Below are 12,497 nucleotides of genomic sequence, written 5' to 3' on the forward strand. Positions count from 1 at the left end.
AGCATGCAAGAGAAACAAGCCCAACGCGACGTAATGCAATGCAAGGCCATGCCGCTATAATCATCGCTCATTAAAACCATTTCGTGCCGCTCCAGCAAAGTCAGTAATTCTCAACCTCCTCAGTCTTCAACAATAACACAATCTTCCAGCGTATCCCCATCGCCCTCATCTTCCTCCGCTCCTCCGTCAAATGCTCCAGCTTTAGATGCAGCAGCGGCAGCAGCAGCACCAGTAGCAGGAAGTCCGAGCCGCTCATACTACGAGCGTCCAGCCCCACTACCACTACCACCTCTCAGCACCATACTGCCCAAACTCGTCTTCCTCGAATGCTGCGGCGAAATTTGTTGCGGACTCCTCTGTGGACTCAACCAATTTGAGCTCGAACGTCTGCTCGAAGAAGGCCCGGCAGCATTACCACCGGTAAGCCCCATCGCAAGCGTTCCCCAAGCAGTGTTCTCCGCAGCAGCAGAATCTCCGTCCTTCTCGATGAACGTCCAGTTCTCCTCGGTATCCTCATCAACACCATCCCTCTCGTTCTCTGTGAGTCCGTCATCGACTCCAGGAGAGGCAGGACCAGGAACAGTCTTCTTCTTGATCAGACTCTTCGCGTAGTCTAGATCGCGATAGACAGCGTTGATGGCAGTTTGAACTCCATTCTCACTCCGAATCGCCTCACCAAGCAACTTGGCCTTCGTGCGCATCCTTGCATCATGCGTAGCGATCCACAGGGCCTTCCCGAGCTGATTGGCAGTGACCTTCTTAAGATGCATCCCAACGCCCAGGTCTTCAACGCGCGTAGCGAAGAAAAATTGATCGCCGAAGAAAGGCTTGATGATCGTCGGGACACCGACGCGTAGAGAAGCACCAGTTGTGCCTGCGCCGCCATGATGAACGACAGCATCGACTTGCTTGAAGAGCCAGTCGTGAGGCGCGGCTCGGATCTGATGAATGCATGATGGAAGTTCCAATGGTGGACGGCTGGCGTCGGCTTTGTCGAATCTATCGGACCAGCCCTTCGACAGGATACACCGGACATCTGCTTTGACTACTGCTTCCATGATCTGCTGCATCAGTTGGCGAGAATCGGAGACCGTGACGGAGCCGAAGCCTATGTACACGAGCTTCTGGTCATCGTCCCGTGCTTTCTTGATGAAGGCAGCGAGATCGTCTGGAGGAGTGTAGTCATCGCCCTCGTCGAGGAACCAGTATCCTGTCACCTTGATCCAGTCGCTGAAGTCGAGTGGTTGAGGCACAACGCTTGGCGAGAAGTTGTACAAGAAGGGCACCTTGTTCGTCTGCAGCCTGTCCAAGCTGGTAGGACCTAGCTTCAAAGTCTTGCCACGCCAGCGGTTGATCTGACCCGCAATGGCTTGCCAGAACATGTTGTCGAAGAATGTGTAGGTCATGTAGTTGTAGCTACCTCCACGCTTCTGTCTCGGCACAGCAAAGGCATGAGGATATGCTCTAGTCCGAGTCCAAGGCATGGTGAAAGCGCGAAAGTACGGGATCTCCAGCGCTTCTGCAATGTGAATACCACTCATCGCCGAAGGACTCTCGATAAGGATGTCCGCTCCTTGGCAGGCTTTCCAGGAAGAGATGAGTAGCGAATCTAGCCAGCCTCGGAACTTGCTACTAGCTTCAAGGAAGAAAGAAGGCGTGAACATTCCATTCTCAACACAGATCCTCATCAGCTCAGCTGGGTCTCCGTCGACGGTCTTGAAGGCAATGCCGTGTTTCTCGACCCAAGGACGGAACTCGGAATGTGTCGCAATAGTCGGCTTATGTCCTTCGTCCAGAAAGCCTTTGCATAGCGCGATGTAGGGCTGCACGTCTCCTCTCGACCCGATGGTCAGGCAAACGATGTTCAAAGACTGCTTGGGCTTGAACTCCAGTACTGAAGACGAAGGATCGTCAAACAGAATTGGTGGAGCATCAACTTCCTCGGGCAGTTCTATGTCATGGTCAGCAGTGTCATCAGTGCGAGCGGCTCGTAGCAAGGCATTTTCGGCGGCGGCATCATTGGCATCCTGTTGTTCCTCTTCTGTCAGTATCATCGATTCCGTGGCAGCCTCCACCGCTTCAACTGTGCGGAGGGTGCTAACCACGCAGTCGTCGCGGAGGCCGGTGTCCTGGAAGTCGAAGAAGAGCTCCTCATAACCACGAATTACCAGCACCATGCCTGGATAGCCCCATCGGAAACCCCTCTGCTTCTGCACATTCAGGATATCCTTGTATGGGATGATGAGCTTCGTCTTTGTCCCATAGTAAAGACTGCGAAAGCATAGTCGACGGGTTCCCATGTAGATTTTGCCCCACAACGGGACAGTCTTGTGTAGCCAACAGTAGAACACGGAGACCAGCTTCTCAGTGGGTGGCAAGCCAAAGTGTTCTCGGAAACGACGTTCATGCTCAGCGACGTCGAGCTCCTGTTCTGGTTCTCGGATGCTGTCGTCCGGAGCAAGACCTTCGACGTCAGTGTAATGTCGCTTTCCACCTGCCATGGCTTCTGTCCAGTTGCTGATATACGTCTTTGGACTGCTGCTCAAGTACGAACCCACGCGCTTGCTCCCGGCGCGTACTGCACCTGCCACGCTCATAGCGTGCTGCAAAGGGGTGGAAATGCCTCGAATCAGTCTGGGAGCACTGGCTTCGGGTCGAGATAGCTCATTAGCTTCAGCAGTGCGTACAGAGTCGCCGCTGTCAGTGCGTCGCGCTGCAGGGCGCCCACCATTGAACTTGTCCTCTGTAGCCGTGCGTGAAGGAGGCTGTACACGCAGCGGAACGCCTCGTTCAGCGCTAGAGTTCCGCGAGGACGACTGTGACTCCTGGCGCAATCGCTCTACTGTGTTGCCAGAGACTGTGCGACGAGGCTGTGGCATGCGGAGCGTAGGTGCTCGAAACACATGGTCATCAGAAAGCATCTGACTCGCAGACATGTTTGCCTCCACCATTTCTCCATCAACAGACGAGTCTGGCTGCTCTGATGAAGTCACAAAGCTCTCGCTCGACTCTTGTATCGAAGGCGACATGGGCGACTTTGATGCAGTCCGGCTCTGACCGCTTGCACTTCTGCGTCCTCTGTCGAAACTGGCTCTCCCGAACTCACCACTTGCTCGTCGTGACCAATCGGCGCTGGATCTACGGTGTTCGCCACTTGGTCGAGGACTCGCGCGATCGGTTGCAGATAGAGGTGACAAGGTCGCCCTCACCGGATCAAGACGAGGCGATTGCTCCGCGGACATACTTCTTCGGAACGCTGGTCGCTGAGGCGGAGACTGGACTCTGGACAGCGGGCTCATTGGCTCTTCCACGAGCACCTTTTTGGCGCTGCTCTCGGCCGTGAGTACATTGAGCATATTGAGAACTTCTTCTCCTGCCTGAAAGAAAGTGAAGAAGTACTCGTCGATAGCGAAAGTCTCTTCGCTGTCCACCACTCGCAGCTTGATCGTCTCGGCAAAGTCAACGACTTCGGTTCTCTCCACGTCCAGGATGCTCTCGATAGGGAGTGAGATCTTGACAGAGTCGCCATCGTTGTGGCTGCGGAAGATGACTTTCTGAAGTTGCTTAACCCATTCCTTGGCAGATGAGAGTGTATCTGCTCGGTACTGATACACCCTCGTTGAAGTGGTGACAGTAAAGTCGGCAGCAGTTTCCTCCTTATCCTTCACCGAAGCCAATTCTGCAGAAATAGCGTATCTCAGATCCACCACTCCGAGAGGAAAGTACGGTTCGGCAGAGCTCCTGTAGTATGAAAAAGTATCACCCTTGAGCACGAACCAGTACCGCCGATGCCGATAGCTGTGCTTGCCGAGCTTGCCCAAGTGGCCCGTCTTGACTGTCGTTGCCGTCTTCTTCTGCAAGTAGGCATAGAAGCAGACGTGCTTCTGTGTGATATACATGAAGCCTTGCAGCAACACATTTTGTAGATACCAGCATGAATATTCTGATAGCACCTCTTCCGGCTCGTCGAACTGGAAGATCTCGGCGATGACGTTCGGCAGTGGTCTCTTCCGACCAACATCTTCTGAAGTCCTGCCTTCTCTGCTCTTTCTGCCTCCGAGGGTTGTGGTTGATGATTCCAGCTCCGCCTTGGCCATGGCTTGTAGTTTCCGGTCCAGAATCGGTACATCTGATCGTACAGAAGCCGGTCGGTCTTTTGATGTCACTTCCTTCTGCTTCGGCGGTAGTATCTGACTCTGTGTCATGGGGTCCTGTGCCGACGAATCCGACCGCTCTCGAATTGATCCGAGTTCATTCCTGCCCAGCAACGATCTTGCAATCTTGTTGACCGAAAGCCGTGATCTGTGTCTCTTGCTGCTGTCTTCCGGCTTCGGTGATTGTCGAGCCTCATCACTTGACTTTCTGCTCTTGTCCGACTCCCTCGATGCCTCTTTTGAAAAGCGCCTCTGATCCACGCTCTTGCGCCGATCGTCCCCGTCCTCTCCCTCACTCTCGCTCGCACTCTCTTGCTCGATGAACTGCGGCTTGAAGTCCGGTTTGCTGTGTGTCGCCGCGAGCATTCCGTACATGCTCTGCGCAGGAAATCCATCGTTCAGTCCTGTGCCGGTACCATCATCTATCCCCTCTTCCTCCTCTTCGTTGAACTTCAGGCGATCCGGTAAATCCATGCTCGTCCTCCGTAGCGCTATCGGTGATCGTATGCGGCCGAGTCTGTTCCTAAAAGAAGTGGTCGCGCGGTCACTGCTTCGGCGGCGTGATGAGAGTGCGGGTTGTGAAGCTGCGATGTCATGTTGCTTGCTGTTGTTGGCCGATGAGGACGCCATCGTCAGTGAATGCGCCTCGATCAGGCTTGAGCTGCGCTGCGCGGGATCTGCCTATCGAGTCGGCGTGAAAAATGGCAGTCGAGCAGATGGTGTTACAGTCACCCGGCAAAAGTTGTCTCACATGCGAGGCGATCACATGCGAGGTGCCGTCAAGCAGCTGTCGATGTTGAATGAAAGGCGCGGGTGCCTGGTGGTCAGCACGTTGAAGTCGAAGCTCGGCGCGCGCTGCGTGATCTGGTTGGATCGTTCGATTGCCTAGCAGTTGAATCTGTCGTTACCGGTGAAGCATGGCTATATTGTGATGCATCGTGGGTCCAGCGCGGCCGCCGACAGTTGCATCCGCCGTCCAATCGAAGTCGCCGCGTTGGTCGTGATGCGAGCAAACGGGTTTCCGATGGATTAAGCACTCCGACAGCGTCTATGAAACTATTCTGATGGAAGGTGCAGCGTGAAGTGAGATGATTGATCAACAGACGTGCAAAAGTGAGTGATGGCACACAGGTTCAAGGGTACATCACCAGCCGGGATCTCTCGCGAGCCGTGGTGCATGTGATAGCTACGATAAAGTCCTAGCTCCGCCACGCCATCGGATTCACCGCATATTAGCCACTGTCGCGTATCGCGCAGCGCGTCTGCCTTGAAGAGTGCCTTTCTGAATAAGAACATTCAAAACAACGCTTGTTGTGCCAGAGCAGCAGAGAGAAAGCAAACCACCAGCATCTCCGCATAAGCTCTGCGAAATCTTCGGCGATGTCGGATTTTACGTACTGCAGGTACTCGTGGCATGAGCCGCAACCTTGTACCAGGGCAGGAGCCTCAGTCAGACGACAGCACGTCGATTCAAGTAGGAGTTTTTCCATCGCTGGCCGAAACAAACATCTCGGAATGACTATTCAATGCAATGATACAATGTGAACATCTGCGGCTACTACCAGCAACTTCCTGGCCGGATCGGTTATGATACACATCGACATGCAAACACCCACATTCATTCGAGCGGGGTGTGACATATATTCAGCAGGCAAAAAAGCAGATCACCTATGAGTGGGCAAGTTCCATTAGCAACACATGCCTGCTACTTTTCCAGACGCAACTGCTAGAATGCGTGAATGCCACGACCTTCTTGACCCTTTTCATTGCCATGCGCAAATGCCAGAAAAAAAAAAGCCGTCTGAAAGTTGTCAAGGCTATCATGCGATCATTCTGTTGTTGCCTATAGCCTTAGCCCGATCCCTATTCTCACAAGATTGACCGTTCCTTCGACGACTTCTACAGGCGCGTGAACTATCCGCCGAGGACTCTAGTCTGCACAATAAATCTTGCCGTGAGCCTCGTGGCCGCCCACTTCGCCAGCATAACAAGGCCAACCCGAATCGCCGAATTCCGTATCCGGCCAAATAAAAGCATCTCTCCAGATCTCAAATTTTGAATATTGTTCTTCATCACACTATATGATCGATGAGCCGATGTTTTTTTTTTAATATATACCTCCAATTTCCCACGCAAAAAGTGCAACTTTCGTCGGGCAGTTTTTCGGAAAACAAAAAAGAAAAAAGAAACTTACGCAGTATGTGTTCTTGTTATACTTTTTGCAATCCGTGTAGCGTGGGAGGACTGTCCAGCCGTGGTTGCAGTATGCCGCTTCAGCGACCGTGCTGAGGAGGGATAAGGAGGCAAGGAGGAATATGGAGGTGGGCTTGGGCATTGTTGTAGAAGAGAAGAGAAAAGAAAAGATGTTGAGGTCTGTCTGGATAGGTTTACGAAGGACTCAGCTACTGTGAATCGAAGAACTATTTATCTTTGTCGCCTGCGAAGACCGATTGCACGCCTCCACGCGGCCGCAGGCGGAAACAGGCGGTCGAGCTCGCAACTCGACCGTGCTGGCAAAGTGCACGGCATGGTGGAGCGGAGTGGTGGAGTGCGAAATCCGGTGCGGTTTCGCCAAGACTACTCCGAACAGAGGACTACCACCGAAATGGTTTTGAAAACCATCCGACGACGACCTACCTGCGTTAGAAACAGGTCCGCTTAATCGTGAGCGTGCGAAAGAGCCGCGGAACTCCTAGGCGTCGATAGGACACCTCTGGTGTATGGGAGGAATCCTCAGCTGAGGGTATTTGGAGCCAAAAGGACAACAAGTCACCCAATATGCAGTCTCTGGATCCGAACCACCTACCTCTGGAAGGCTTTGAGGGGACTCGGAGAGCGTACGCGTTGTTAAGGCCGGAAGCAGATGCGTTATGCACTTGGAAGAGCCGAGGTGAAAGAGCTAGAAGGGAGGCGTTAGTTGGCGGGCAATGGAGCTCGGAGTAACGCTACGAAGCCCGTAGGGGCCTGTCGATTGCTCAGGTGCGAGTAGGAGGGTTTGCCCGGGGCACAGCCTTACAAAGAAGGACACCTAGTCCAGCAGTCACCTAGAAGAGCTCGGAAACTTAGGAAGGCCCACATAGAGAAGCAGGCAAAGGAGACACAGAGAGGCGAGCCGAAGGGAAGACTCGAGGCAAGAAGGAGGGGGTGCAAGGCGTGAGGAGGCGAGGAGGAGGCGATACATTGGTTAGTGGGTGGAAACGCAAGAGCACTGCTGCCTGGCTAGGAGTAGACGCTCGAGCAAGCCTGCGAGACATGGCCGGCCATAGCCAAAGAGATGCGGTATGGTAACGCGAAGGGAGTCATTCTCCTGGGGCGTGGTGGGCAATGGCAGCGACTGAGACACTGTCTGCTCAGCCCGAGAGGACGGACGCGCATGTCGGTCTTGGAAGAGAGGCGACCGGTCTTCAGTTCGCTGAAGTCCGAAAGAGCATAACCAAGGCTTAAGGAGCAAACAGTATATGGAGCGTAGGGTAGGGGCTTTGGCCTGGGGCCTCTCCCTCGAAGCGATAAAGGCGCAGAGGTGTCCCTAAGCGGGAAAGCGTGGGCAGACTTTGTCTACCTGCCTTACATAAGTTTGTAGGAACGAGTGTAATTATATGCTGCCTGGCCAGACAGGCAGCCAAGAAACAGGACAACCAGCCTGCATACCAATACATCAAAAACAGGTGCAGGGAGATCAGAAGACAGGCACAAGCAGGGAGGAGAACAAGGCACCCTGCTGCACCAACCCAAACCAGACAGGAGGAAATCCTCCAACTAGTACAGGGCCAAGAGACCACAATGCAGACACACCTGGGTCACAAGGCATGGTGGGCAAAACACCAGTGGAACAGGAAGTGGGAGAGAGAAAAGGAAGGGAGGAGAACCAGAGCAGGAGGAGAACAGCCACCTGCATGGACAACCACCACCTCCTCCACTGTAGGACTAGCTCTGCATAAAGGGCTCACCAGACCAGAGAGCACAATGGTCACACTCCTCAGAACAGGGCACATTGGGATGAGGCAATACCTCGCGAAGAGGAGAGTCCCAGGTTACACACCAGACTGTGACTGCGGGCAGGGACATGAAACACCAAAGCATGTATGCATGTTCTGCCCAAGATGGGCTGAGAGGAGACACCTCCTGTTCCAAGCAGGGGGATCTACAAACTGGAAGGATTTGGCAAACACAAAGAGGGGACTGCATGCAACAGCAAAGTGGCTTATCCAGGAAGGGGTCCTAGAACAGTTCTCGCTGGCAGGGAAAGAGGACTAGGAGGAAAGGAGGAGAGAAGAAGGGAGAGATAGGACCTGGTGAGAGGAGGACTCGCTAGACACCTAGTATTGTCCGAAGGAAAAACAGAGGCAAAGGAAGCGGCTACGCAGGCTGCAAAGTAAAGGGAAGGCGAGGGTTTTTCGAAGGCTTTTCCCTCGGTCGAAATCTATAGAGCGTGCTGCTTACTCTAGTAGTTAAGAGGTAGACCGGCGTATAAGAATTATCTATCTATCTATCTATTTATCTTTGTCGAGGGCATTCGACGGAGCCTCTCGAAGCGAACGGCATGGGTTGTACAGTACTTCTTTTCACACCAAACGGTTTGGTCTAGACCGTGGAATGCTTCGTAGCGAACTTTTCTTAGTTGAGTGTGGATCATTTGAACGATCCTACAGTACAACATTTGTTTGGCTCTGCAGGACAAAGAAAAAAAAACCGCACAAGGGTGGCACCAGATCGTGTTCCTATCTATCACGAGCTACTACTAACTACTCGAGTCCAGATTTTAACGCCAGGGACGACGACCACCACCAAACCGCATCGAGTTCCTCTGGAGGCAGGAGCTAAGTGATTGCTTTGTAATCATGTCTATGCTATCCGCAACGGCGCTGGCATTGCCGGAGTTGGAACGAGACACAGTTCGTAACGTAGAAGGGCTAGTTTGGAGACAGGAAACAAGATTGGGAACGATCGCAAGCTTTGCACAACTGTTGGTCGTTAGATGATACCCCTGTCTTGCTTTGACGAACAGGATTGCTTGCGGGCATACTGGTCCTTCCTTCGTCGCATCGACGCTGTCGCCATCGCGATGACGGAACATCTTGGATGGGTTGAGTCGATTCTGCCCGTCTGTAATTTGTCCGTATCCCGATTTCGTTGAACGTTTCAATGTCGTTGACATAGAAGCCTTCAAAGGTTACACCACCGTGTGTTTTTGCAGTTGTGCGATCGGCCAGCAGCTTCAGTCAAAGCATTGAAAGTGAGTGATCATGGTGACGAAGTACAGTGATGGCTGCATGCAAGTGCTTTTGGTACACGTTCCGCACACTATAAGATGCATTACTAGGTACAATCTAGATACCATGTTCACCGCAGCTCTTCTGGCTGCTGTCGCTCGTCCTCCTCCTCAGCCAAGTGCTGACGCGTTGCTCATCATACATCGTAATGGACCTTTAGCCAGGCGACGTTTACTTGGCCTTGGCCAGACCAACGGCGTTGTTCTCGAGATCGTACACAGAGTACCACTTGCGGAGGAAAGCATCACCAAGGATAGCAAGAGGACCAGCTGGCTCTGGGATATCGAAGCCCATGAAAGCGGAGATACAGCTGCCTTGCACTTCGAGAATGTAGTCGAATGCATCGATGGTGAAGTTGTGGCCGGTGAGAGTGAAGGTGAGATCTGGAAGAGAGTCACGCTTGCTGCAGTCCACGGTGTACTGGCCGTTGTAGGACTTCTTTGCGCCAATCTCCTTGTTCAACAGCTCAGCGAGAGTCGATGGGAGAGCGATGAGCGAGGTGCCGGTGTCGAGGATCGCGCCAGTGGAGTCAATCTCAGCAAGCTGGTCTCCAAAGGCGATGGCATCAAGATCAACCTCCCAGTATGCCTTGCGGCGGAGAGGGATCTTGGTCATCTCACCGGTGTAGTGGTCCTTGTTGACACCGCCAAAGATGGCCTCAGATTCATCGCCCTTGTCGGTGGAGCTCAAGTAGAAGGCGAAGACCTTTTCGTCGAGCAGACCTTGGTCGATCATGTTGTAAAATGGTGGTGGGATTCCGTTGACGGAGATGGTGTCATAACCAAGACCCAAGATACCATCGAAGCGGCCAAAGGCAAACGCAAGGCCTGGCTCCGAGGTAGCCTCAGCGAAGAGCTGGTCCTTGATCTTCAAGTCGCCAATCTGGACGGTGTCCTGGCTGACGTATCCCTCCAAGCTACCTGAGCCGTATCTGATGGCGAAGCTGGAGCCATTCTTCTTGTATGTGCTGGAGTCGCTGTGGTCATACTTGCTGTGCAAGTAGCATGCAATGCTCCCGCACTCTTGGCTAGGCACCCACAGGTTGGAGCTGCCAGTGTCCAAAACAACCTTGAACTCTTGTGGTGGCGTTCCGACGGCAATCTGGCTGAAGTACTGCGCATTCAGGAAGTTGTCGACGGCGACTGGGTGGCCCTTCTCGGCGTGGACGGATGTCTCTTTGAACATCTCATCGAGGCGGCTCTGGGGGCGAATGCCCATGTACTTCTGTCCAAGGCGCTGAACTTGAGTCTCGATGTCGATACCCTCCTGGCAGCATGTTAGCACTGCTATGCAGCTCGCAATGGTTCAGAGGATAGCTTACCAGCTGCTCGGACAAGGGTACCTTCTGGAGCCTACCGCAACCGTCAGCATCAAGCGGGCTTCCCACGCGGGCAGAGAGAGCTCACTTCATCTTGTGAACGCCAGCCTGGGCGCCGGCCACCAGGGCCGATGCCATGAGTGCTCCCTTCATGATTGTAGATGTGTGCAGGAGATGGATTGATGGGTGTGATGTTCGTGACAAGGTGAGGGAGGAGAGCTCGCGCGGACGAGACGACTGCTACTGCCTAGCAACGGGCGTGTCGTCATCTGACTGCCAGCCACGCACACTCACCCGCAGAAGTTGTGGTGACGTGCTTCACCAGCCACTCGCTACACAACTGACAACGCCACGGTGACTCTTGACGTTTGGCATGTGTCCAGTCGAATTCCATATCATGGAAGCACTCGTTGCAGACGACATGAACGCAGGCGATGACCCGTACGAAGCCCTCTGTACCTGCACCTGTGCTTCCTGTGATATCGTCGCTGTCTCGCTCAAGCTGCCTGCTGAGACATCCGAGAACAGCCACAATGACCTGATTGCGGCGCTTAACAACTGGATGTTGGCACTCAAAAATGGAGTTTCAAGACCGTGGTCATGTTGGACTCTATCGCCCATGGTGTTTGTGTTGGCCACTTCCAACATTGACCTCGACTGCATTAGCATTCCAGTTCTGAGCACTGCGCTTCGTTCCAGCGGTATGGAGCAGCGTTCCTCTCCGCTGCAGCTCTGCTTCACAGTATAGCTGCTCACTCATCCCCCACTCGTTCCCGATCATGTTTTCCTATCACAGCTATGGCTTGCGTACCTGAACACGACAGGACCACATCCTACCAGGACAGCCTTGCCAAGGCTCGTCGGATGCCATATGTTGCGAGGATCCGATCCTTCACGGCGAGCTCTTTGGCTGACATCCCGAGCCCGGCGACCAGTAATTATGCAACAATGCAGGGCCGCCGTGTGGTGTAATATGATTATATGATCCTCTTCCTCTTCTCCTCTTCCACTTCACGTTCCTTCGCTCCAGCGTCAATGGTGAGCTCAGTGGAAGCTTCAAAGCGGCAATGACCAATGCGCAGGCAGGCACAAGGCTGTGATTGCAGCTCCCTTCCTGCATCTCCCAGCGAGCTTCGCCCTTCACTTCTCTACCACCATCTCACGCGACATCAATCTCGGCAGCCTGGAGTCTGACATATTTCAATTTTGCTGTTCGAATACGAGATCCAGAGATGCGACATGTCACCGCCAAGGATAGCTCTTTGGTACGCCGAGTCAGACGCGACTTGGTCTCCTGAAAGGTAGGCTACGGAGCGACACGCCGTGCGCTATCGCTCAAGAGAGACATGCAACATTGCTGAAGCGACACGGTTACACTCTTTGCAAGTCGACGTCCGCCGGTGAGCGCAGTGGACAAGGCGGCTGCCAATACGCAGCCTGCCACCGCTCCAGTCCAGCTCTCGTGTTTGCTGACGAAGGCTTGACGACCATGATTTCAAACGTCTCGCGCCGGAGTCACAGCATGAGCTAACCAAGCAGTACTAACGAGCACAGATGAGGCTGTGCCTCTCGCAAAACCGCTGTTCCAAGATGGCCCTCGATTGCGCTTGGCTTCCGCTGCTCGCCAAGTCCCGTCTCCAAGTGTGTCGCGGGGTCGCGGAGATGGGCAAGAAAGAGAACGCGAAAAAGCTGGGGCATGAACATCAGAACAATTTCACCGTCGCTCTACCGGTCTGCTCCTGCGAATACGCATCG

General features: G+C 53.6%; 2 protein-coding genes across 2 annotated transcripts; both read right to left on the reverse strand.

Annotated features, from left to right (window-relative positions):
- Positions 1-257: 257 nt before the first annotated feature.
- On the reverse strand, positions 258-4,784 carry CKM354_001136100 (uncharacterized protein; the record flags this gene model as incomplete). Its single annotated transcript, XM_044806845.1, has 1 exon — positions 258-4,784. The coding sequence occupies one exon, from the start codon at positions 4,782-4,784 to the stop codon at positions 258-260; it is 4,527 nt and encodes a 1,508-aa protein (XP_044662780.1).
- A 4,811-nt stretch (positions 4,785-9,595) lies between these two features.
- On the reverse strand, positions 9,596-10,895 carry CKM354_001136200 (proteinase A; the record flags this gene model as incomplete). Its single annotated transcript, XM_044806846.1, has 3 exons — positions 9,596-10,690; positions 10,746-10,776; positions 10,831-10,895. 3 exons carry the CDS (start codon positions 10,893-10,895, stop codon positions 9,596-9,598), a joined length of 1,191 nt encoding a protein of 396 aa, XP_044662781.1.
- Positions 10,896-12,497: the final 1,602 nt, after the last annotated feature.

Source organism: Cercospora kikuchii (genome assembly GCF_019650295.1).
Source record: "Cercospora kikuchii DNA, contig_00008, whole genome shotgun sequence".
NCBI lineage: Eukaryota > Fungi > Ascomycota > Dothideomycetes > Mycosphaerellales > Mycosphaerellaceae > Cercospora > Cercospora kikuchii.